Source organism: Micromys minutus (genome assembly GCF_963924665.1).
Source record: "Micromys minutus genome assembly, chromosome: 27".
NCBI classification, from domain to species: domain Eukaryota; kingdom Metazoa; phylum Chordata; class Mammalia; order Rodentia; family Muridae; genus Micromys; species Micromys minutus.
Genome location: NC_137962.1, coordinates 21,501,024 through 21,527,154, shown reverse-complemented (window position 1 = coordinate 21,527,154; position 26,131 = coordinate 21,501,024). Strand labels below are relative to the sequence as shown.

At 45.5% G+C, this 26,131-nt stretch overlaps 1 protein-coding gene across 1 annotated transcript in view; it reads left to right on the top strand.

Annotated features, from left to right (window-relative positions):
* The window catches only part of SPATS2 (spermatogenesis associated serine rich 2), a 65,965-nt gene extending 40,767 nt beyond the window's left edge, over positions 1 to 25,198 (top strand). The window contains exons 8-13 of the mRNA XM_080939111.1: positions 4,386 to 4,521; positions 15,542 to 15,600; positions 18,298 to 18,407; positions 21,577 to 21,679; positions 23,306 to 23,520; positions 24,177 to 25,198. Coding sequence (XP_080795237.1) covers positions 4,386 to 4,521; positions 15,542 to 15,600; positions 18,298 to 18,407; positions 21,577 to 21,679; positions 23,306 to 23,520; positions 24,177 to 24,476 — 923 coding nt within the window. The 3' untranslated portion in view covers positions 24,477 to 25,198. The remainder of the gene's footprint in view (positions 1 to 4,385; positions 4,522 to 15,541; positions 15,601 to 18,297; positions 18,408 to 21,576; positions 21,680 to 23,305; positions 23,521 to 24,176) is intronic.
* Positions 25,199 to 26,131: the final 933 nt, after the last annotated feature.

Sequence of the window (26,131 nt, the reverse complement as noted above, 5' to 3'; positions counted from 1 at the left end):
AGAACTGGGATCAAAGGTGTGGATTCCCACACTGAACAACTTTTTTTTCTTATATGTTATAAGAACTATTTAAATAAGCAACTAGTTACTAAACAGAGACCACTCAGTACTTCATATATCTAAGTGTGGTGGTCTACTCGAGTGAGCAGTGAATAGAAATGTAGAGGACTGTCATAAATTGTAGCTATTTTTTAAATCATCTATTCCATGAGCTGCATTCATTTTTTAATCTAAGAGTGTGCATGTGTATGTGTGTACATGTCTGTCTCTGTGCCTACCTGCTATATACCTGTGTGTGGACATCTAAGAAAAAGTCAGTTCTGTTTCTCCACTGTGGCATCTGTGGATCAAGCTCAGGCTGTCAGGTTTGGGGACAAGGGCCTTTGCCCTCTGACATTCTAGTCAGCATTTCCTGTTCAACGTGCTGCCAAACGGCTGGTCTGAGAATTATCTAGTGAAGCAAAAATAAGGTTTGCACTGGGCTTAAAAACTGTTAGGTTCCAAAGGAAGTCAAATTGTATTGAGATAAGTTTATATTAAAGAATTAAACAGATCCATTGGCGCAGACTTTGGTTCCAGCTGCTCCAGAGGTTGAAGCAGGAGGGTCCCTTAAGCCGGGGAGTTTATGGTTGGCCTGGGCAGTGTCCCAGTAGTCACTGAACAGTTGGTGAAATTGAAAGTGTAGGGATCAGAGAGATGGTCAGCAGTCTCGAGGACCTGAGTTAGGAGCCCAGGAGCCACATGGCTAAGCTAGATGTGGCCATGTGTATGAAGAGCTCTGTTCTGTGGGGACAGAAGGGCCTCCGGCTGATAGGCCAGCCTGCTTTGCCTGTTGGCATGGCCAAGGGTTCCCACTGTCTCAGAAACAGGCAGAGAACTGGGGAGATGAGTAACAGTGAAGACTTGTTGCAGAGTACCAGGGTTTGGTTCCCAACTCCCACATAAATCACAGACATTCACATAACTTGTTGCACTGGATCAGATTGATGCCTTCTTTTGACCTGATGACACTGGCACACACATGGTACACACACATGGTACACACACATACATGCAGGCAAAATACTCATACATAAAACAAAAAAGTTTTTTTTGTTTTTTTTGTTTTTTTTTTTTTTTTTGGCCTGCATGAATGTCTGTGTGAAGGTGCCAGGTCCCCTGGAACTGGAGTGATAGTTGTGAGGAACAGTTAGTTGTGAGATGTGGTTGCTGGGGAGTGAACTTAGGTCCTTTGGAAGAGCAGTCAGTACTTTTAACCACTGAACCATCTCTCCAGTCCAAAAACAAGTAAGTCTTAAATAAATATATATATGAATAAATAAGTAGGGTAGCTCCTATGGTTGGCCTCTGGCATATGCTGGTGCACTCACACATGGGCAGACACACAAAAGTGGAAGTGTGGGCTGGGTGTGGTAGTGCATACCTATCACCTCGGCCCTTCAGGATGCTCAGACAGGATCACAAGGTTGAGAGCAGCCTAGGGTGTATGCAGTGAGGTCATGTCTCAAAAATGCAGACCGAGCTAGGGTTTAACTCAGTGTGACACTTGAGAAAGACTTCGTACAGGGCACTAGGTGTGATTCCCATGCTTGCAGCTAGAAGAAGGAAGAAAATAAGGATGTTTGTCCTAAGCTGGGTGTGGCGGGAAGCAAGGAAGGAAAGAAGGAAAGGAAGAAGCAGCTACATACTGAGTTCAAGGTCAGCCAGAAATATGTGAGGCCCTGTTTCAAAAATAAAAACAGAGCCAAAAAGAGGACTCAAGACGTAAAAGTGCTCGGCTGATTCCGTTACCCTTTGACCTCTAACCTCTGCCATGGTGTGCATGCCCATATTCATGCACATTCAATGCACACACTAAATATTGATCCAATCCAGCCCTTGGGATGCAGAAGCAGGAGGATCGGTGCAGGCTCACAGCCAGCCTGGTGTGTGTATGTATGAGTTCCAAGTCCAGCCACAGTTACAGAGTGAGACCTGATCTCAAAAACTAGAGGTTTGAGAGACAGAGAAACAAACAAAAAAGCACAAAAACAAAATGTGTGTCTTTGTACAACTGTAAGCCTCTGCAGTGGTGATTCTAACTAATCACCTGTTTCTGTGACATTGGTATTGTTAGGTAGAAAGCTTAGCAGAGCTCCTAGAAACTTACAATATATTGTGTAGGTGAATCGACTTCCTCTTTCTCTTCGATGGCGTGTCATTCGAGAGCCTTCTAGCTTCAAGTCTGCATGGTGGGCGAATTACTTGATTAGACCCTGTCATTTGTGGGGCTTTGAACATATGGTATCTATTCAGATAGTTCTCTTTCTTGTCTGTGTTTCATTTCACTTGAAATGGTTTCTAAAGTTGCTGTCTTAAGATTCGCTGCTCTTTTTTCCCTCTTCATGTATTACATCCACTGCAGTGTCCCCTCCCCCCACAGTGCCTTCTCCAGCTCTCCTCCCCCCAGTCTACTCCTCAGTTCTCTTCAGGACATCAGCTGAACATGGCCATCGAATTGCAGTGAGACTGGGCATCTTCCCTCATGTTAAGGCTGGATGAGGCAACAGTAGCCGAAGAGTACCAAGGGCAGGCAAGAGTCAGAGGTGTCGTGTGGGAGTCCCAGTAACGACCAAGCCACACAGCCATTCCGTGTATGCAGAGGGCCTATTGAGACCCACACTGCTCTTTTTTCCTTAACAGTTTACTCTGTTGTTATTTTTATTTCCGAAAATTCAGTTGAAGAATTTTGAAATGTCTTCTATATTTCTGCTTAACATGTCTGTATTTGTCTGATGGTAGCTGTTTGATATCTCTCCCCAAAATACTTTGTTATAGTCCTAGGATTAATGCCAGGGCATGCCAGGCACTCTACCACTAACCCAATAGCCCCACCTTAATTTTTATTTATTTTATGTATATGAGTGCTTTGCCTGTGTTGCAGTAAATATTAGAAAAAATCTGGCTTATCTCTTTATTGGCCCCCTCGGTCTCACTCCGAGGATGCCGCTCTACTTTGTGTCACTCGGTCTGCACAGTCCCCTTCCCAGGCGGTTCACTGCGCCTGCCCTGCTGCCTCCGTCCCAGGTGGGATCACCGCTCCAGCACAAATGTCACTCCTTAGCCCAAGTGCTTTTCATGAAGGTTTATATATTACATTCTCAATCCATAAACCCTCTGTACAATAAGATTACATCCAATGGACAAAGATACAAACTGCCCTTCTGTATGAGATAAAATGACCTACAGAAACCCTTAAAGTATTCATATCTACCTATAGCTAATTAAGTCCACCTGGATCTACATCTGCTTTCTCCAGGTCCATCTTGTTCTCCCAGTCTCTGTTCCTCTTCCGTTTTCCTACTTTTTCTCTGCCTACCTCTCCACTGTCCAATCATGTATCACCTTAGCATCAACCCACGTGCTTGCAAATGTGTCTGTCATGTATGTGCTCAGTGCTCATGGAAGCCAAGCAACAGCATTGGATCCAGTTATAAACTACAAAGTGTGTGCTGGGAATCAAACCCAGGTTCTCTGGAAGAGCAGCCAGTGCTCTTAACCCCTGAGCCCAGACCCTCAGCTTTTGTTGTCCTTTCATACTGACTCCTCCCAGGCAGCCTGTGTGCATTGTGAAGTCCTTCTGTTTATATGAGTGTGTGAACTGTCCCTGGCCTGGGTGGAGCCTGGAGTTGTCCACTCCTCTGCTGACTCGGTGATGTCCTCAAGTCTGCACTCGCTAATGCTGAGCTTCTGGGGCTCTGTCTACCCACGGCTGTCCTTCTTTGTGTGCTCAGTCTTGGGAATTGCTTTTCTTTTTTTAAAGATTTGTTTATTTATTATATATAAGCACACTGTAGCTGTCTTCAGACAGACCAGAAGAGGGCATCAGATCCCATTACAGATGGTTGCTGGGAATTGAACTCGACCTCTGGAAGAGCAGTCAGTGCTCTTAACCACTGAGCCGTCTCTCCAGCCCCAGTCTCGGGAATTCTAGCTTTGGCCTCGTTTTTTCACCTCAAGGCGACTGTCAGGCCTGGGATCTCTTCTCTCTTTATTGCAGCTGAGACACTGTCCCGACGGTGAGTGGGGCAGTCAGAGGTTCTCTTCACTCGTCTGCTTTACAGGGAAAGCACTATCTGCTGTCTATTGCTAAGAGCCATTGTTTTTATATATTTCATCTGTGTTGGGCATTCCTTGTTTAAGACGGGAGGATAAATCCAGTTCTGTTACTTCATTTTGTTTAGGGTACTTCAAAAAATAAACATGAAATTTTGAAAAATAGAAGTTTTTTTGTTGGAATGGGTCATCATTTGGTCTTAGTTTATATGACATTTGACCTAAAACATTCAGATTCATCTTTTAATTTACATGTTTCTTTTTAAAAATAATCTTTCTTTGCCTCCAAGGTTCTAATATTGAGAAGTCGGTGAAAGACCTCCAGCGCTGCACTGTTTCTCTTGCACGGTATCGAGTTGTTGTTAAAGAAGAGATGGATGCGTCCATTAAGAAAATGAAGCAAGCCTTTGCCGAATTGCAAAGCTGGTAAGATTAAGTCGCCGCTCATACATCGTTAGCCCCGAGTCCGTTTATGGACACGGCCAGACACTCTCTAGCGTCCTTCCTCCCTTCCTAACTCCACAGTGGGGAGAGTCTGGAAACCTGTGCTGTGTTTAACCCCCTGCTTTGTTCTGTTGCTCTTGCCAGTGTGGGGTTGAGGGGCACAGAGAACTCTCAGTGCTTTAGAGAAGACAAATAATTCTAGAAAAGGGCCTGTGTGTCAGAAACCAACACTGGCAAGTGATACTCTGCTACAACCAAGCCGAACAGGAGAAAGTCAGCTGTTGTCCACCTGGGAATCATAGCACCGGGGAGGCTGAGGCAGGAGAAGCCAGCCTGCCTGCAACCAAGATCTTACTTTAAAACAGACAGACAAAATAAACAAACCAAAACCTGTGAAGGAGAGATGCCTGTTTAACCCTTTCTTACCTCTCACCCTGTTGGTCATATTGATCAGGATTCGATTTTGATCTTGTGCTTCCTCTTGTCCTCTGTCCTCATTTCCTAAGATGAACCAGTTTGTGTTCTGTGAGGACAAGAGCGGGTGTGGTAGAGATTTGAAAAAGTGTGTGTGTGCGCAGGTCAGCGGACAGCTTCAGGCATCAGTGCTCCTCTCCACCGTGGTGGAGCAGGCCTCCTGCTTGCCCTGCCATACGTCAGGAGCTCACATGAATTCTCTTGTCCCTGCCTCCCATATGACCATAGGAACACTAGGGTTACAAACGTGCTGCCACATGCCCGCTTTGTCAGGTCTGGGGATTCAGATGTAGATCTTCACATTTGACTCACCGAGTGCTGGGGTCCAGCCTTGACGCAGGATCGGGGTTCTCAGCTGGAAGCAGGGATGTCTGGAAGGCGCATGAGAAATACACAGACAACTTTCCAGGTACAAGCTGACAGGCAGATTTCAAGACTTGAAATTGCACTTTTTCTTCTTTGCTCACTCCACAGCTTGAGGCTGATCGTTCTGCACTATCCTGTGCACTCTGCACACTCGCACACACTCCTCACCCACCTCCATGGGGTCTCCTTTCACTCAGACACACTCCTCTGCCTTTAACTTGCCTCAGTCTCTTATTACTCCAAAAAGCAGGTAGAAACAGAGACATGGTATAATCATTTTCAAAAGTTCAACAGAATGATTGCATCTCACAAAGAATTAAGAATTATGATTGTTCCCCAAAGTTTCAAGCTTTTCCTATTCCTATATCTGTGGCCAAAATAATAATTGCAAAGCTATCATTTAAACCTTAACTTTTAACTTACCATACTTCAGAGCTCAGAGCTCCCAGGTCAGCGCCAGCAGTTTCTCATGAACTTCTAATGATAAATGACAGGGGCAAAGCTGCCAGGCCGTGGCCAGGAGTCAGGTTAACCCTTCACAGTTCCGCCAGCTTCTGCTTCTGCACATTGCACACTCCTAAGAGCCCCAGTGTTTGACTTGGTTTACTAATTTGTCATTTTATGTATTCTATATTTTCTTATTCATGCAGTTCAAAGGAGACCAGGAACTACTACTCTCAAGTGTTGTATAAAACTCATTTCATAACTTCAATAGCTTTTCCCTTTTTGGGGGTTTCCAATATTGGCACTGCATCATTTTCTTAATTTCTTCAAACTTTTTTGCAAGTCAAACATTAATCCAAACTGCCACTGTGCAGTCATTGCATTGTTTCCAGGAGGAGAGCACACAGCAGGCACCTGGGCCATCAGGACTGTGCTGTGCTGTGCTGTGCCTCAAGTTTTGATGGTTTAGGAATCATTACATCAAGGCACATCTAGTTTCACAGAATTCACAAGAGCAGAAGGAGAAAGAAATAGGAAAGCCAGATATAATAGAAAAATTATGCACACCAAGGCCAACTGAAAAGTAGTCATGTAAAAATGAAGTCTGTTCAGCTGTTGTCCAGGGCTAAGGTTAGGAGAAATGAGAACAACTTTCTTACAAAGAGCTGCCTGAAGGCTTCTGAGATGTCTCCATCTAGGCCTGCTGCAGGCAGTTCTTTATTTTTGATGGCACACCCCTAGAGGGATGTGTCTCCTGCTTCTCAGGGTCCCAGGCGCCTTGTATGTCATGGTATGTTGTCCCCAGCAAACTGAGCCCTATGAATACTTTGTGTGTGCACTGGAGAGTCGGCACGTGGAGGCCAAGGCAGGGTGTTGTGTGGCTTCCTCTGTGCCGAAACATTGCTTCAGGGCAGGACCTCTCCTCTCGCTGTTCTGCACATTTGCTTTCCCCCCCAGGGCGGGTGGCCAGCGAGCTCTCAGAGCCCTCCTGCTAGTGGATTCAAATTCTTGTGAGGATTCACACTCAGGTCCATGGTTGAAGAGCAAATGCTCTTACCAACTGAGCCATCACCCCAGCCCTCAAAATAATTTTTTAAAACATCTAACCCTGAACCTCAGTGCTTTCCAAATTGTAAAGTTTGCATTGTGAATTAAAAGTTCTTTTTCTCAAATGTATGTGAACATTGAATCTTTCCTGGGGGAAATTTATGCTGATCCATTAGAGCCTATTTTAGTCAGACATTAATTAAGGTGGTGTTTAAACCCTAGCTCTTTTCTGGGGAATTGAGTTTTTGTTTGTTTATACCAAATTTTTAAAAAGTCAGGAAAAGACAACAGGCTGGCAAGATGGCTCAGCAGGTGCTTGCCTCCAAGCCTGACCCGTATACCGGACTCTGATACCCGGGACTCATGTACTGGAAGGAATTATCTCCTGAAATTGTTCTCTGACTTCACACGTGTGCCATGGCATGCATCCCTACCTCCCCAAACATACAAATAAATAAATATAATTTAATTTAGAAAGGAGATGTGAGGAGGACAAGCCTGGTGGAGGATTTGGACTGTGTCCTGTGTGTCTGTGAGAACTACTTACACTAACAGTGCCCCCACGGCCGCTCATCGGTGTCCTTACTGTGGACCAGTAGGTCACTGTGTCCCACTGCAGAGGGCGAGAGCTGGGTGGGGAGGACTGTGGTTGGGCCCCTCAGTCCTCCTTGTCTCTGGGGTTGGACAGAGTGAAGTAATGAGAAAGTACTTACCTGTTGGTGCAGGGAGGACTTTGTATATAGCCTAGGCTGGCTTTGAACCTGTGGCCCTTATGCCTCAGCTTTCTAAGTGCTGGGTTTAAAGCATGTGCCACTTGCCCAGCATTGTTAAGATGCCTCGCTGTCCACCTTGCCGTTTCCACCTTCCGGCTTTATAGCCGGTGTTGGGTGGCGTCTTCTCTTAGTGTCCATCTCTGCTCCTGCCAAATCTCTCATCTCCACACTCGGATTTCTTTCGTTCGCAGGTCGGTGCCGTTTCTCCACTGGATGCATGCTCTGGGGCTCACACTGAGCTCAGCCAGGCCCCCACTCTTTCTGGTCTGACTTCTGATAAATTTACTAGGGAATCGATGCATCCCTGTTCTGAACATCTTCAAGGATAAAGTATAATGTTCTTTGTTTAGGATTATTACCGTATTATTGGCATATTTGAGAAAAACAGAGATATGTATAGTTTACCACAACTCTGCTTTGATAGGTCTCTATCCCCTAAGATCATCCAGCTTCTTGCTTTTACTTAGCCACAGGGCCTGACCCCACTCGGCAAACCCACACCAGGAAACACACGTCTGTGAGAGAGACTTGTGAGTTCCTGCAGAACCCAGCTAGGAGGAACCTCCTTCAAAAGTGGCAAATAAAATGGTTCCTCCCTGGACACTGTGTTTAGTGTTGAGCAGGTGTAACAACCAGACCCACTGAACTCAGAGATCACCTGCCCCTTCCTGATAGTCCTTTCTCTCAGGTTGATTGACAGCAGCTACCTTCCTTCCTTCATGTGCCTTGTAATTGTTACTTGGAGACTTAATTGTCAGGTAAGCTAACTTCATTTGGCACCAACCAACTTGGAATTGATGCCAATTAGAAAGTCATGTTGGTTTGTTACAGTATCAAAAAAAAGCAAAGACTCCAGCAAATTTACAACAGTAAGATGACATTTCTTGTCAGGCACCTTAGAAATGTCTGTGGTGACGTCTCTCACATTAATGCTAAGTAAAAGCTGACCCATTGCTAAAGGGGATAGAATCAGAGCTTCATTGTCTAAACTTAATAATCTGTCCTTCTGTAAGGTGACTTAGCAATAACCTTGTCTCAACCCAGGTTTACTTTTCTTGTTAAAATTTACTTTGCAAGAGGAGTAACCTTGCTTAAGTTTAGACTATTAAGGAAGCAGGATATAGAATAAATATGTCCTGGAAGGTTTGGTGTGTGGTGGAAGATTGCCATTCAGTGTGTTGGCTAGAAAAGGCCAACAGAAGACATGATAGGCTTTTTTTTTTTTTGAATAAAAATAAGGTTTTAGTTTTATGAAAAACCAACATTAAGAGAGTCTCTTTAACCATCTGTGAGAATTGCTATGAAGAATATGGTTCTAGTTTCCTTTCTGTTGGTGTGATAAAACACTGGCCAAACCAAGTTGGGTGGGAAGTCTGTTCCCAGGCTTGCTAGAAGGTTTGTTTTAGCCACCCTTCTTATACAACCCAGCACCACCTGCCTGGGGCGCCCAGGGCATACAGCCCACCCACAGTGGGCTAGGCTTCCATCAAGTTAGCAATCAAGAACATCCTTACAGACATTTCCACAGGTCCAATTGATAGAGATTCCCTGTTTGCAGGTACCAAGTTGGGTTTGTCCTCCAGCACTGTTTTATGCATATAATAAGTACAGGGGTGTGTGTCTGTAATCTGGCATTTGGTGGGTAGAGGCAGGAGGATCAATGGTCTGAGATCACCCTTGGATACACAACGCCTTGAAGACCAGCCTGGGCTACATGAGATTCTGCCTCAAGGGGTGGAGGGAACTGGAGAGATGGCTCGGTCTCTAAAAGAGCACCTGTCGTTCCTGCAAAGGACCAGGGTTCTGTTCCCAGCACTCATGATGGCTCACAGCCTTCCATAACTCCAGTTCCAAGGGATCTGATTCCTTGACCTCTGCAGGTACCAGGCATGCACGTGGTTCACATACATACTCGCCATCAAAACAGTCATACACATAGAGCAAACTACAACTAAAAGACAAACAACAAACCAAGTTCCATTATGGGCCTGGTGGGATGACTCAGCAAACATAGGCACTTGCTGGGTCTAGTGACCCAAATGGTATAAAGATGCCCAAGAACCGACCTCTGACCTGTGTGTGCCACGGTACATGTCCACACACATATGCAAACTGGATAAAAACCATGAAAATTTAAAGACATTTTATTCTCATTTTTTACTTCATTGCCCATAAATTATAATGATTTAGAGTAGAAATAAAAGTCATAATGTAATAATAAAAATAATTTTTATTTTCTACAAAAACTAAGTCATTCTTGGCATTAACACCTCCCCACGGCTTTGGTTGATTTATGGAGTTTGTCTAAGCGAGTGTCCCTGCTGTTTGTTCTGCCATCTTGGCCTTGCTAGTTCACAGTCTTCTGTTCTGGAGCCTTAGAGTGGATGTCATTCTCTAAAATCGTTGTGCAGACGCAGCGGTGGTTTCAAACGAAAGCCCAGGCAGACGTGAGGCGTGCTGCTGCTTTTCCCTGGCAGATTCTAAAACACCATGTCTCTGTCTCGTGGTCCTGCTGTGTGTACTGTGTCAGGCTGGCCTCACACTCACAACCTCCTCACATCCTGAGTGCAGCCATTTCAGGCCAGGGCAGAAAGGAAAGTGCAAACTTCTCAAAAGCTGTTTGGGAGAATTGAAGTACGGGGTGCTTATAAAAACCCAGAAGTCAGGAGCCGGAGACAAAAGGGTTGCTGAGAAGCCTACCAAAACTGTGATCTGAAAACAGAAAACAGGACTGAGGGACGGGTGGCTCAGTGGTTAAAGTGTTCGCTGTTCTTGTAGAGGCAAGAACGGTGCCTGAGCCCACAGTGAGGACGCAGAACTGCCTGTGACTCTGCTCCAGGGTGTCCAGTGCCCTCTTCTGGCCTCCACGGGCACCCAGATGTGTGCACATTCACATAAACACACACTTAAGTTTAAAATTTTTCTTTTCTTAATAAAAAGAGGGGGGGGGGAGGAATACCTATCCAGAGGCTCTGAAAAACCTCCTTACAAAGAGAACAGCAGAATTTTTATGACAAGGTTAATATGTGAGGTTAGCTCTTCAGCTTGGTTTTGCTGCAGTCTCTCTTCCCAGCCTATCTGGCTCCTTAAATGCTCCATTTTGTTTTGAGCACAGGAGAATAAATGTGCTAAAGTCAGGTCAGTGCTAGGGATGTGGAGAATTAAAAACAGCGAGTGTTCGTTCTCTGCTAATGAAAACCACTGGGGGTCAGATGGCTCAGCAGCTAAGAGCACCTGTGGTTTTCCCATACAGAGAGGCTCATGGTCATCTGGAGCACTGGGGCCTCCAAGGACACTTAGGTGGCCCACAGACATTCATGCAGGTAAATCACCAACATACTTAACCATTGCCAGACACGGAGGCACACGCCTTCCATCCTGGTTCCCCAGAGGCAGAGGCAGGCAGATCTTACAAGTCTGAGGTCAGCCTGGTCTACGTAGTGAACTCCAGGACAGCCATGGAAATTCAGAGACCGTATCAAAAAACAATCGTAAGAAACAAAAGCTATTGATAATTCTCTTTTATGTACTTTAAATGGGAAGAATAAAGTCTTAAACAGAGGGAAAAAATATTGTTTTCATTGGCTTTGCTTCAATTTCTGCTTTGATTTACAAATACTGTTAGAAAATATGCTTTAAGGATTTTTTGGTTGGTTGGTTGGTTAATTTTTTTCAAAGCAGGATTTCTCTGTGTAGCTCTGGCTGTCCTGGAACTCTCTGTAGATCAGGCTGGCCTCAAACTCACAGAGATCCACCTGCCTCTGCCTTCTGAGTGCTGGGATTAAAGACATGAGCCACTCTGCCTGACTGTTTTTAAGTTTTGAAAAAGTAAAATCAAATAAAAATATTACCTGGGAACATTACTGTGCAGTTTAGAGTATTATCCAGATATGTAATTGGCTGTGGGGTTACCACAGTTGCATTTAAAATACCGTTTCTCTAATGCAATAACTGTAAACAAGGGATAACTGTTTTTAGTATCAAGGAGCTCCTAAGGCAAGGCTGGAATCAAAACGAAAGTAACGCGTAAGGTACATCGGCCAAAGGCCCTGCGTGGAGCCACTGGAACAGAATGCACCTTAGAGACGCCAGTGCTGCACGCAGCAGCAGCTACTCTGAACAATGAATTGTGCAAACACTCACAGCTCAGCAATTGCAGTGTTAAAAGAAGTCCTGAGAGGGGGAGAGACTAGTGGGCAGGTATGCAAAGCAGGTTACTTAATTGAAGAAAAGATACAGTGATTTACAAGCCAGGTGGTGCTGATGCACACCTTTAATCTCAGGATTTGGGAGGCAGGGGGATCTCTGTGAGTTCGAGGCCTGCTCTGCCAGGTGAGTTTCAGGACAGCCAGGGCTACGCAGAGAAACCCTGTCTCCAAAAAAAAAAAAAAAATCCAGTGTCTTTCCAGGCAGGTCCCAGCCATGGGCAAGTTGCGTTAGCACAGTGGTGCTCACTGCCGCTGAGCGCAGCTCTGAGAAGCCCAGGGCCTGAGGTGTCAGTGTCACAGAAAGCCTGGATGAGCCTTTCCTCTGTTTATCTCAGCAACAGATAAGAAACTAGTTAAATGTCTGCTTTACAAAGTTGAATTACACTAAATTACTGGATTTAATTGGTTAAAAAAAAAATAACCTCTTACCTGATACCTAACCTTTTTGTTGTTCTTGTTTTAACTTTCCTCCTTCTCTGGTTATGTTGTGGTAAACACATTTCTCCACCTTTCTATGATGAAAACTTTGAAAAATACCGAAACTGTAAAAGGATAAGACAGTAAGTAGCGTATGTGCCTCTGTGTGCTGGCAGAGCGTCATAGCACTGTCCCAGAGGCGTTCCCTAAATGAACGACCCAAGAAGATGGCATTCTTTGCCACCATGAAGCCATCTTGTCAGGTACCTGTAATGAGAGCTGTTGCAGTCTTTAATGTTTGTTTTTATATCTTAAAGAGTTGTAAAGTCTTTAATGGGAAGTTACAAACACTGATCAAGCTCTGTTTTCCATTCCTGTTTACTCTGAGCCAACGCCAAGATATTTCAGTAGATGTTGCCTTGGCAACATGACAAACAAAAGGAAGTAATTGCCACTTTTCATTGGTCTTTTAAATGCATTTTTGTGCACTGGGGGAGGAGGGAGCAGCCTCGGTCCATCCTTAGAAACACACCCTCTTCTCTTTCTCTTACTTTTTTTTAAAAATTAGATTTAAGTGTATTGATGCTTTGCCTGCATACCTGTCTGTGTCCCACATTTGTGTCTGGTGGCTCTAGCAATCAGAAGAGGGCATCGGATCCCCTGAACAGTTGAGAGCCTCCATGTGGGTGCTGAGGAGTGAACCTGGGTCCTCTGAAAAACCAGTGCTCTAAACCACTGAGTCATCTCTGCAGCTCCTCCTGTCTACCTCCTTTTATGTATATGTACAGTTTTGAGTTTTGGTGTTTTGGTTTGGTTTTGGAGACAGGCTAGCCTAGTACTTGCTATGTGTAGCCCATGCTGGCCTTGAGCCCTCAGAGGTCTGCTTGCCTCTGCCTCCAGAGTGCTAGGATTAGAGGTGCAAGCCCAGCTTTTTTTCCACCTCTTCTCAGGGAGGATCTCTTGCTGGCATAGAACTCACCAATGAAGCTAGACTGGCTGACAAGTCCCAAGCATCTACTAGTGTTTGCCTCCCCAGCCCTGGGGTTCTAAGTACTTTGTCACCAAGTCCAGCCCTTTTACATGAGTTCTGTAAATTGGATGCAGATCCTTGGACTTGCAAGGCAAACAACTTTACCAAGTTTTTCTTGGTCTTTGGTATGGAAATGTAAAGTAACTCTGAGAGAGATTCATGTTGTCATTTGCATGGATTAAACACATTAGTGATGAACAGTGGATTGGTGTCACATATAGGAGAGAAACCAGAGTATCCCCCTTGGTATCATTTAATCAGGAGTTAGTCTAAGGGCTGGGAGATGGCTATGTGGTTCTTGCAGAGGACCTAGGCTTGATTCCCAGCACCCACAAAATGGCTCCTGTCTGCCTGAAACTCCTATAGTAGAGGAACTGGTGCCCTCTTCTGACCTCCATACAATCAGGCACACACATGGTGAACAGACATACATGCAAGGAAAAGCATTCATACAAAAAAAAAGATAAAAGGTACCAAAAAAAAAAAAGAAGTTTGTATATGTGTGTCTGTCCCTAAAAGGGCTTTTCTCTTAATTGAACAGTACAAAAAGCATCACATATAGAAGAAATAATACTTTATAGAACTCTTTTTAAAAAGTTTTCCAAGGGATTAACTCACTGACTACAACTAACCCAGATGACAAACAGTATTACAAATGTTTGTAATCAAACAGTCAACCAAATATTGTGCCCAACATTATCGATGAATGTGTTCAGTGTTTATGTTGGGTGTTCATTGTGAGATGAGATTGCTTTCTACCTCTATGTTTGCCTTAAATATATGCATTGCTCTAGGTCAGGGGCATGAACTAGTAGTTTAAGATCACGGTGATGCATCAGTTTAGGTAGTAAAAGTTGCTTAGTGGGAAGTCCAAGACAGGTAAGGTTGGTTGTTACATTGTTCTCCTAAAGGAGGGCTAGACACACAGACTAGGTGAACTCTGGCTGTGTTCTAGTCTGGCAGAATGTAAGAGGTGTTTTCGTAATATTGCATTGCTAGTCAGTGTGCTATTCTATAAATTGTGTGTGTGTGTGTGTGTGTGTGTGTGTGTGTGTGTGTGTGTGTGTGCTCTTCAATAAATCCGTTAAGAAACTAAAGTTTATAAATGAATAACTCTTCACTGTTACAGTGGAAAGAATGTCGTCACAATGTAGCAGCTCATATTTCCACAAGGAAGGCCTGGTCCTGTCATAGTGGAACTTGATTTGTTGACAACATTCTGTATAGTTCCACGTTTCACAATAAAGACTGGGAGATGCGAACAGCTTGCTTGTTTTCCTGGAGTCTTTAATACATATTTTATAAGTTTTGTCAAAGAATTTGTCATCTGATAGGCGCAATGTGTGCATCTTAGGGGAGCTGGCAACAGGAGAATGGTGGTGTCTCCAATTGGCATAGCACACACGAGGCCCTGTGCTCCAACTCTGCGAGGAAAGAAAAAGTTCCAAGTACATGCCCCACATAAACAAAGCCCTTGGTCTGATACCCAACACTGAAGAAGGGGAAAAAATGAGAAACTTTTAATTCAACCCTTTTTGGTTACTGTTAACTTTTTTTTTTTTATCAGAAAGGGTTACACTGTATCGTAAAGACTGTACTGTATCCTAAGGGCTGTGTCTGTTGTAAGGACTATAGCACCACTGGACTAGGCACAGCAGTTTGCACACATTGGGTGCATCGATCCTAACACTGGAACGCTTCCCTGTGCCCTTGCAGACGTTCTGCCTCATAGAACTAGAAGCAGTATCACTATATAAACCAAGCTCAGCATGGTGGTGCACACCTTTATCCCAGCATTCAAGACGCCAAGGCAGGTGGATCTCTCTGAGTTTAAGGCTGGCCTGGTCTACATAGAGTTCCAGACCAGCTAAGATACACAATGAGGCCATATATATAATATTTTTTAAGATGAACCAAAAATTGTGGAAGTAAGTAATTTCCAGAAATACTTAAGTTAGCATAACTAAGGGAGTTTTGTGGCTTGCTGCTGCCACCTACTGGTTCTAAACTGATTTACAGTCGCTGGACTGCGACAAGGAACAAAGGGAGTGGGGTCCTTGTATTGAGAATCTTTTAAAATATTCTTTGATGAGAATATGACACCAGACTTTCATGTGGTCATACATTGTTTCTCAGAAGTATGCTTTCAGTGAAACAGTTGCTGTTTCTTAATTATTAATGATATACTATCTTGGTATTTGAGTTTCTCATCTAACCCTTTTTTCTTCTCGTTTTTCCCCTAGTTTGATGGATCGAGAAGTGGCATTGCTTGCTGAGATGGATAAAGTGAAAGCTGAAGCAAGTAAGATGACCGATACTTAATTAGAGGTGGGACAGAGCCAGGGTGTGGTGGCACAAGCCTTCACTAGCACTTGGAAGGCAGAGGCAGGCCAGTCTTTGTGAGTTTGAGGCCAGCCTGGTCTACATAGACTTAAAAACTATCAGCCGCACAAGTAAAAGGTTCTGCCTCTCAGTCAGAGCTCAGAGTGGACATCTACACCGACAGTTGTCATTGCCTATGTGCTAAGCAATCAGTACAACAAAAATGAGTCTATAAATTAGTCTTGAGCAGTTGCATAACAGCGTTTGCATCGGCCTAAGGAAAAGGAAGCACCCCGAAACCACCCGAGCCTTGTTTGTTTTGCTTTTCCTTCTAGTGATTAAACAGTCCGCTGGATTTTTTACTGTCGTTATTCTTATGTTTTGATAAAGCAGAACCACCAGGATGGTCCGGAGGGCCTCCCCGTGCTCCTTCAGTTAAGCTTGTGCCTTGTCTCCTGTCATGGACGTTTTTTGTTTTTCCATCTCAGGATGGCTCTTACTCAGTGTCTGTAGTCAGAGAGTAAGGAAAAGGCCGTGGGCCGAGACTCCGGGATGCCACGGATGCTTGCTCAAGTAGAGCAGTAGTCTTGCCGGGGTAATTTGTGTGGCTTTTTGTGGAAGAAGCAGACACCCGTTGTGGTTCTCAGCGAAGGCGCGTCACACAGGTGTGGTGGTCAAGAGAAAACTTTAAGGAATTGATTTTTTTCCTTTCTCCAGGGGATTTAGGGATTGAACTCAGGTTGTCAGGTTTGTGTGGCGGCGCTTTACCCCTCTGAAGTGGGCTTTATCTTCATGGTATTGAAGATATAGGAAGGTTGCTTAACCAACCCTCAAACAAATAAGAATAGAAGTACTTTGTTAGGTTGGTGTGGTAACTCACAAGTCACTGTGCCTGTGACCTGAAAACACTCAGTGCCACTCTGAGGGAGATGTTGAGAGCACAGCAGAGATTCTGTCTCCAGTTTCTCAGAAATAGAGTGCGTATGCACTAAATAGCACACTTGAAACCTCTGAATTTCCCAGCTATAGCCTGTTCTTGTCCTTTGATTTTTTTGTTTGTTTGTTTGTTTGTTTGTTTTAACAAGATAGTGGTTCAGATAAAGTAAAATTAGTGAAAAGACACAGTTTTTACTTTTGAGGAAAAGGTGCTTTTTAGAAATGTATCTTTTCGGGGCTAGAGCAGTGGTCAGCAGTTGAGAGCACCAGCTGCTCTATTCCCAGCATCCACACAGCCAAGAACCACCTGTAACTCTAGCTCCAAGAGATCTGATGCCCTCTTGTGACCTCCATGGGCACCAGGCATACAGGGATAAACAGACATACTACCTTCAGGTAAAACGTTCAGATAAAAATATATGATATACACACAAAGAAGTGTGTATCTTTTAGGGAGCTAGGAAGATGGCTCCACCAATGATGTTCTTGTGTTCTATCGTGAATATATGTGTTAGAAGCTGGGCATGCTGGCACATGTCTATAACTCCAGCCCTGGAGAAGAGGAAACAAACACCTGACACTTAAGGACCAGCAGCCTAGCCAGTTGGCAAGGCCGAGATCCCAGTGAGAGACCATGTCCTGAGCCGAGAAGTGGAAATGCCTGTGGTATAAAATGCTTGCTTCACAAGCAGGGGGCACTGAGTTCAAATTGCAGTACCCACAGCAAAGCTGAGTGCAGCAGTGTGGATCTGTGACCCTAGAGCTGGCACAGACAAGTAGGAGACAGGCCCAGTGTCCAGCCAGTCTAGACAAAACATGGCCTCTGTGTTTGCTGGGAGACTGTTACATTGTATGCCTTGGAGAACAGCTGAGGAAAGCACCCAGCAGTTCTCTGCACGTTGCTCACACACCTACAAGCATGGACACAGCAATGCCCCATCACCCAGTTTGGACCAGTTCTTACATTAAAAGCTACAAAATTTTACCCAACTTTATTGCTGAGTTCTAGGCTGGTCTCAGCAATGCAGCTGGTCCCTGCCTTGAGAAATCAACCAAAAACGTGTGAAACCAAAATAAAAATGTTGGGTACCAACCCCTCCCAGGTTCAGCTTCTTAGGGAGGACTTTATTTTTTATATTTACCATATCTGTAGACACGGGTTTTTATAGGGGCTTGAATACCTGTCATTACTGATGTGCTCACTGACTGGGGGTGTGTCTGTGGAGTCTGTAGAGTAAGTAAGACACAAACAGTGGGTAAACAGCCGCCCTGGTGAAGGAAGATGCCGTGTCCTGTAGACCCCATCTGAGGGCGGGCGAGGCCTGTGCTCTACATAAAGAGATAGTGTTTGGACTATGCAAAGGAAGTCGTTAGTGGTTCTCTGTGCAGAGGACAACAGAGCAGGCTTGGGAGGGATGGATACTTCTGCTTCTCATTTTGTACTCGTTCTTGGCGGAATTGGTTTCAAATGTTATACATAGTTCTGTCTTAAAAATTTGTATGCTTCTTGAGAACAAATGGGGGGTAGAAAGAGGAGAGAGAAATGGAAGGTGATTTTATAATAAGTCTTTGTGATTCAGAAGTGTGTGTCTTTTACCCACCTTCAGAGACCCCTCAGCTGGAAACTGGGCCTTGATTTTCCGCATGAATGTGCAGCTAGGCCCCTGACTGTCTAGGTGGGCACTGAGGCTCTAACTCCTCTAACCGCAGCAGAAACCTGATGCTCCTTTTTCCTCCACAGTGGAAATCTTGCTCGGCCGGCAGAAGAAAGCAGAGCTTCTAAAGAAGATGACAGACGTGGCCGTCCGGATGTCAGAGGAGCAGCTGGTTGAACTCAGGGCTGACATCAAGGTAAAACCTCCATTCATTGGCTTTCAGGAATCTGAAAATTCCTGAAATTCCACCACAGCAAATCTCCAGGAGTCATGGCTTCACCTAACATCCTAAACCCATGAACTTCCCTCCTAAGCTTGGCCCCTTTCCCGACTTTTTCTTTAAATGGTTCTGTTATCTATCTATCCAATTGTCCTGGTAGGAAATCTTAGGAAACATCTGCTTTTTACGAATTAAGTCTGTTAGGAGACCCTGCCCATCCTTGGACCTACTGCTGAGTCTTGTTTTTCCTTCCCATTTCGCTGTCAAGATGAAGCACCTTCACCTGTTGTTTAGGTTTAGCCTTCTGTGGTGGGCTTGGTTGAGTCTTTCCCATTGTCCTGATCTTTCTACCCCTTATCTGATTCTCACACGTGAGGAGCCTCCCTCAGACCTGCTCACACTTAGGTTAAGCACTGTAATCCTTACCACTGCCTGCTGGGCTCTGTGCACACTGGCTCTGACACCAGCCTGTGCCACCCCAGGCTCCTAACAGACCATTGGTGCATACTCGCTAGCCCTCCTATTAGAAGGACTGACACATGCTTCCCATCTGTGCCCAGCCACTGTTGACCTCCCTCCTTCCTGTCATGGCCTCTGTATGGGCTTTCATAGCACAGTTACAGTTTTATGTGGCTAATCTGTCTGGCTCACCAGACTGTGAACTGTACTAACGAGGGCCTAGCACACTGCCTCAGAACACAGCATTACTTAACAGTTTGATCAACTGGTTTTATAGAGAAATGTTAACAACTTAAGACCTTTATTATATCTTAATCTCATAACCATTGCAGAAGATTGGCGTTCATACCCTTATTAGTTTAAGGCCTTGTTCCATGTGTAGCTCAAACTGATGTCAATTTCAGATCCTCTTGCCTGGGTCTCCTGAATTTGAGGATTACAAATGTGAGCACATGTTTGGCCTGATATCTGTAAATAATAATGTTTGGGGGCCTAGAGAGCTGGCTCACAGAGAGCAGTGGTTGCTTTTCCAGTACCCACATAGTAGTTCACAACCATCTGTAATTCCAGTCTCAGAGTAGCTGATGCTTTCTTCTGGCCTCACAAGCCACACGTACACACATGCAGGCAGAACACTCATATACATCAAATAAAAATAAGTAAGCCTTGAGGAGGGGGCAAGGAGAAGTGTTCAGTTCAATTCCCAGCAACCACGTGGTGGCTCACAACCATCTGTAATGAGATCTGCTGCCCTCTTCTGGTGTGTCTGAAGACAGCAACAGTGTACTTATATATAATTCATAAATAAATCTCTTTTTTTTTTTTTTTAAGAATACTTTGCAGAGGAGCCAGGTTCAATTCCCAGCACTCACGTGGTGGCTCACAACTGTCTATGACTCCAATTCCAGGGCCTTCAACACCCTCTTTTATCCAAGGCCTCCTTGGGCACCAGGCACACATGAAGTATATATGCATAGCAAATGCTTATTACACATAAAGGAAAGTAAATGAATTGTTTTTAAAAAGAAATTGTATTTCTGAGAATAAGTGTGTGACCCCAAGAGAAGTTGGATTGTTTGTAGGTTCTCCTGGAAAGTGTGTTCTAAGTCATTCTTTATAAACAGAATGCTTTTTGAGCAAGAAGTCGGGGTAGGGCTAAGCCTTTAATCACTGCAGATTCTGCACATGGACTTTGCTGCCATGTTTGAGAGGAATGCTTCATGTGCAGGCTTAGGTGGTCTGCAGGAAGCACAGGCATGGCAGTGAGGTGACCTAGGACCTTCCAGGCGTCATCGGTCAGTGTTCATACAGACCTGCTGAGACCCCCCTGTTCCTCGCTGCTTCCCTGAGAACTGACTGGGGTAAAAGAGCCGAAAGGTGTAAATTTAAATGACTGTCTCCTAGTCACCGGCAGTCCCCGAGGAGACACTGGATGGAGCGTCCTCCTCACACTGGCGTCTGTCAGTCTCCATCAGCTGTTTGGGAGACACCAGAAACTCCTTTGTAATTAGATGAGAATTCTGCCTCCCATGGGTTTCGTCTGTTCTCTTCTGACAAGGCTACAAGGGTTCTAGAAATATCCCTGCGGGCTGACTAAGAATCTAATCCGTTTCTTTCCCGTGTAAGGCACTGAAGTGGGTGCTGTGCAATTTAAGTGTCTTGTTTCCAGATCTTTGTATTCTGTCATTTCTATTATGTCTTTGGCTCAACAAACCCTAGAATTTGTTTCAGAATTAATATGAGACAGATATTTTGTATTTGAAAGCACCATTATAGGTTTGTGTGCTTTCCTAAGCTGCAGTGTGCTCAGAATTTTTAGGATGTCAAATCTCAAGGGTAATTTTTCTCTTCTTTCCGTATTGGTAATTCTGGATGCGTTCCAAGAATTCGGATGTGTTTGAAGTGGGAGTCGACTCCCAGGTCATGTCTGCTCCAGGCCTGAGTTCAATGGGTGCACATTTTCTCTGACCTCTGAACTTTGCTCTTTCACCTTCTCATGTGCTGTGTGGGCCGGTGGAGGAGTGATCCAGACCACAGAGACATTGTTCATCTAGTAGGTCCCCACAGGTGCTTCATTCCTGATCCTGTCACAGTTTTCATAGTGTGCAGAGCTTTTGACCCAATGGGCTAGGCAGCACAGTCTGCTTTTAAAAGGATTAAATCACTCGCAGCATACACGTTTCGTTTGCAGAGAGTTGCCTTTCCATGTGAATGATTTTCCATCTCAAGAGATTGCTCCTATTTCAAAGACTCTGAAGTCCTACTTCACAACGAGACCATGTGGCTTTTCTAATGCGGTTCCTACTGAAAGACAAACCTCTGCCTCACGGGGTCATTTGGCAGCCATGATTACTCTGGCTGCCTCTGCTTCTGTGTAAAATGGATTCATGTGGAGAATAGCCCAGTAGGGAGATGGTCCTTTGCTATAAATTCTTTTTCCTTCCTTAACATTTTTTTAGGTTGAACCGTTGGGTGTTGGCCATTTACAGAATTTCATCAAACCTTGCAGCTTGTCTTTAGACCCTTGAGAATGAGTATGTTTGTCTGATAACTCGGCATTGGTAATGGAGTGGTTAGTAGTAAAGTGAGAAAATTAAAGATAATTCTGTTTCATGTATGTGTATGTTTATGTGTTTTCGATTCTGTATGCAATGCTTGTTACCGGAACCGTGTCTCTTCCCTCCAGCACTTTGTTAGTGAGCGCAAGTACGACGAGGACCTCGGAAGAGTGGCCCGCTTCACCTGTGACGTGGAGACTGTGAAGCAGAGCATTGACTCATTTGGACAAGGTGAGAGGGGACGCTAAGGACACTGTCCTCTGGTGGTGGGAGGCACTCGCGCTCCTAGGTGCCTCCTCTCTTGTCGTGGGTTTGTGAAGTCACTGGGGTACATTAGGAGTCTCTTCAGTCCTGAAGTATAAGATACCTTCTGTTCTTCTGGAGGCTACACTGGCTACAGACTTTCTGAGTCCCAAGGCTGGTCTTAAACGCACTTCTCTCACCTCCATCTCTCAGGCGCCCACCCCGGCAGAGCACTGTCTCATTACTTTCTATGAGTTGAGGGGCCTGTGGTACAATAGTGTGAGGGTGGCACCTGAGGCACAGTACAATAGTGTGAGGGTGGCACCTGAGGCACAGTACAATAGTGTGAGGGTGGCACCTGAGGCACAGTACAATAGTGTGAGGGTGGCACCTGAGGCACAGCAGGGCAAGCCTGCTTCAGCATCGCTGTCCTGGACCTTGTTCATTCTTCAAGAGACGCAGCTCTTGTCTTGCTGGGCACACAAGTGGGAAAGAGCTGGGGCTGGAGAGACAGCTTGGGGTAGATAGGACTTGCTGCTCTTCCAGAGGGCCAGAGATCAGTTTCCAGGACCCACATCTGATAGCTGTGACCCACCCGTAACTCCATCCCCAGGCATCCTTCTGGCCTCTGAGAGCACTAGCACACAGAGGGACATACACAAACCAATAAAAATAAATCTTCCTGGGGCTGGAGAGATGACTCAGCGATTACGAGCACTCGTTGCTCTTACAAAGAACCTGGGTTCAGTCCCCAACGCCCACATGGTAGAGCACTGTCATGCTTAACTCCTGTTCCGAGAGATTCAGCGTCTTCTTTTGGGCTTCATGGGGACCAGGCATACACATGGTGCACGTATCTATATTCAGGCTAACACTTACACACAAAAAATAAAAACTTTGTTTAAGGTAGGAGAGGATAGAGGGCCTCCGAGTGAGAGTTTGTAATCATATATTAATAATAGATCAGGCTCTGAACTTGCTCCCCTGTCTTCTCAGTGTTGACACTGGGGCTGTAACAGAGAAGAATGAAGTGCTGGCCTCAGGGCAGTGACTGTTAACCCATCACAGTCCAGGCAGAGAGCCAAGAGGACCTCCAAGGAGAGCTTTAAATCACTGATGTCTGACAGCATTTGAATTGAAAATAAGAATAGTTCTTGGCTTACTGAATTTGGGGCTATTTTAGCAGAAGGAAACTTGGAAAGACACATTTGTTGCAAAGACAGTTCTGTTCAGGTAACTGGCCCAGGTTCTAGTTCACTTAACTGCTCTGTTTTACCTGCACCATTCAATCTTAAAAGGACTTAGCAGAGATTTGATTGTTTGCAAAGTCTGTCCTTGAGGAACATACAGCCCTTCCTGTCCAGTTCCAGGGTTTAGTCTACAGCCAGGAGTGGGGGTAGAAGAAATGCTGAGAAGGCAGCAGTGCAGGAAGGTGGGGGTGGGATGGTTTGGTCTCCTCTCTCGGAATTGGGCTCTAGACATTACAGTCTGTTGGTCAGGCTTGTGCAGCAAGTCTGTTACCCACTGAGACATCCCTCAAAAGGTTCTTTTCCTTAAATTGCTCATCGTGAAATGTATCATGACCACAACATAGTCCTCATGTTTCTGTTTCAGTGTCTCATCCAAAGAACAGCTATTCAACCCGTTCTCGGTGCAGCTCGCTGGTACCTGCGTCCTTGAGTGGCCCAAGTGACACCTCTGCTGCTTCCTCCTCCCCTAATGCCTCTGCTCCCAGCCTCCCAGGTGCTAACAAGAGAAACTGTGCCCCAAGAGAGGCTTCTGCAACCATGACGAACCCCAGCGACCGGCCCTGCCAGACTCATCGGGAGGTAAGCTGGCTTTACCCTGAGCGTGCCGTGGAAGCGTGGCGCCAGTTGTTAAGAGCTCGTAGCCCACTGGCTGCCTTCCTCTCAGCTCTTCTTCCTGGCTGGCTTTGTTCCTTAGCAATCCTCTGAGCTGGTGTTCTAAACCATCGGCTGACTGAGGCTTCCTGTTGCCGCAGACAGCTGACTTTGGCTTGTTAGCAGTTTGTTGTGGGTTGTATTGTCTGGTAATTAGCCACACTGGGAGTTGAGCACCCATCTCAGGGTAGACAGCAGTTCAAGTGCAAGTTCACCACCGTGCATCTGAGAGCTACAGGACTTGAGAGTCCCGTATGAGACAGGCAGCACAGCAGACCTTGTGCACTCGCTTCTGTGACGTTGTGTGACGCGGTGCTCATCTGATTCTGAGCTTGGGATTTTCTTCTGTTTCACTCTTCCTGTGGGCGTCTAAAGAGACGGAAACTCCTCTTGAGAAGACCTAGGCATGAGAGGCCTGGAAAGATTAGTGGAAGGTGTTTTCATTGTGATTAAGACAGGCCGGACTAGATAGGATTGAATCCCAAGCATAGTGGGCTTGCTCTCAGAACACGGCTATAAACCCACTGAAGAACGAGGCGTCGTCAGGTCAGCACTGTGAGCAGTGTCTTGTTTTGTTACCGTAGGTATTTTCAGGCAACAGGAGAGGAGGACAAAGCTACAGGCCACAAAGCCAAAAGACCGCTGACCCCCCAAACCAAGGACGGTATGACAACGTGGGTCGCCATAGAAACAGCTCGTGGTATTCGTCTGGGCCCAGGTATCAGGGCGTTCCTCCTCAAGCTCAAGGAAACGTTGGCGAGTGGAGTCGCCCTTTCTCTGCAGGGACCAATGGAACGGGAGCCAGCCCACCCAAGCCTTCGTTCAAAAGGGGGCTCCCACAGCGCAAACCAAGGGCCTCTCAGGCCGAAGCTGCGAACTCTTGAAGGGAATTCCAGTTGACCTCTCTTCTCTCCCATCCGGTTCAACCTAATAACTGGACTTTAGGAAATGTATACTTAGATTTAATAACAAAAAGAAATTTATGCATATCTCTTTGGGCCATCCTAAATATTTTTGATTTCTTCTCTCGTTTTTTGAATGAAAGCTGTTTTCCCTTGGCCTCTCCTAGTGATAGGACTGACTCTGGTGGGTTGTTTTCACCAAGAACCAGGGCAGCTATCACCAGTTTTCCCAAAGGTGAGCAGCCTTCTTCCCAGCGCTCCTGTCCTCCAGCTGCCTACAGAGGCTCCAGGAGGAAGAATGTCTGCGCTACTCTGTCTCCGGTCCATTCGGAGCAGATGCCACAGGTGCCTGCCAGGTTCCCACTAGGCGACAGTTTGAAAGGGAGTGGAGTGAGGGATTATATGCAATACTGGGTCATCCAGAAAAGGGAAATATATGTTAGTTCGTGAAACAGAGCACAGGGAACACCTGAGAACTGCCTCTGTCTGGAATGTGCCTGAGATCTGACACTCAGGTCAGGGTCCGTCCCATGCTTGGCACCATACCTTAACCTGCAGTTTCTTCCAAATGCCCAAAGCCTTGTTTCCTCTTACCTTAGGCTGAAACCCAGTCTAAGGAAGTTATGGGAAAGTAGCATTTTAAATTTTTTAAAAGAAATGTTTTTCTTTGTTTCAGTATTTTGAGTTTTTTTGTTGTTGTTCTCCCTGCCCTTCCCGAATCCTGTTATGAACCAAATTTATATGCTATAATTAGTGTTAATCTGAGGTGTTACTCGTCACGGTTGTTGCGGTCATCTTTATAAGTGAATAAATAAAAGCCAGTGCATCACGTGACTCCCTCAGCCCCTTCTCTTTAGGCCTCGTGGGTAGATGACGGCATCCGATCCCCATCCCATTTGTCCGCTGCCAAAGCCAGGGTGAGCGAGTGGAGGATCCTCAGCGAGGGTGACTTCAGAGGAGCGTCACAGCTGTCCCTTCGCAGGGGTAGTGAGTGTCATTGGCTCTGGCATGTGGCTGATGTAGATGTGTCCTCCTTCCCCGCTTCTTTCCTGTGGGATGTTCTCTCCAAGTCCTGAGTTGTGCCGCCTCGGGCCTCCTGGCTCACAGACCCAAGACTGCTGGCTGAAGAGGAAAGGAGGAGTGGGAGACACTGATACCGAGATGTACCCAATAACACAGCAGTCACAGTATGTGGAAGCCATTTTCCAAGGGGCTGAGCACCAAGGGCCTGTGGCAGGGGCTCAGGAGAAAGCCTGTCGTTCTTAATCGCCTTGACAGGAACCTAGACACTGAAGTGACCCTGAAGGGTAAGCGGGCGTCTCTCCCTTCTCTGCCCCTTCATTGTCTGTTTAGGTCCCTACTTTTTAGCAACATTGAAATTCTACCGTTTTGGTTTTTTTTTTTTTTTTTTAGTTTAGAAGTTAAATCCAAGGACACACACACGGAAGGAAGTGTCTATCATTGAAGTAAACCTTCAGCTCACTCTTATATTTTCTTCAGAGACAGAGTCTTCCTAAGCTGCCCTGGTAAACCTTGAGCCTGTGCCGTGTTCACCTCAGCCTCCTGAGGAGCTGAAATTGGAGACATGCCACTGCGCCTACTCATAACCTTACCTTTGGGGGAAAAAATGGAGAAAC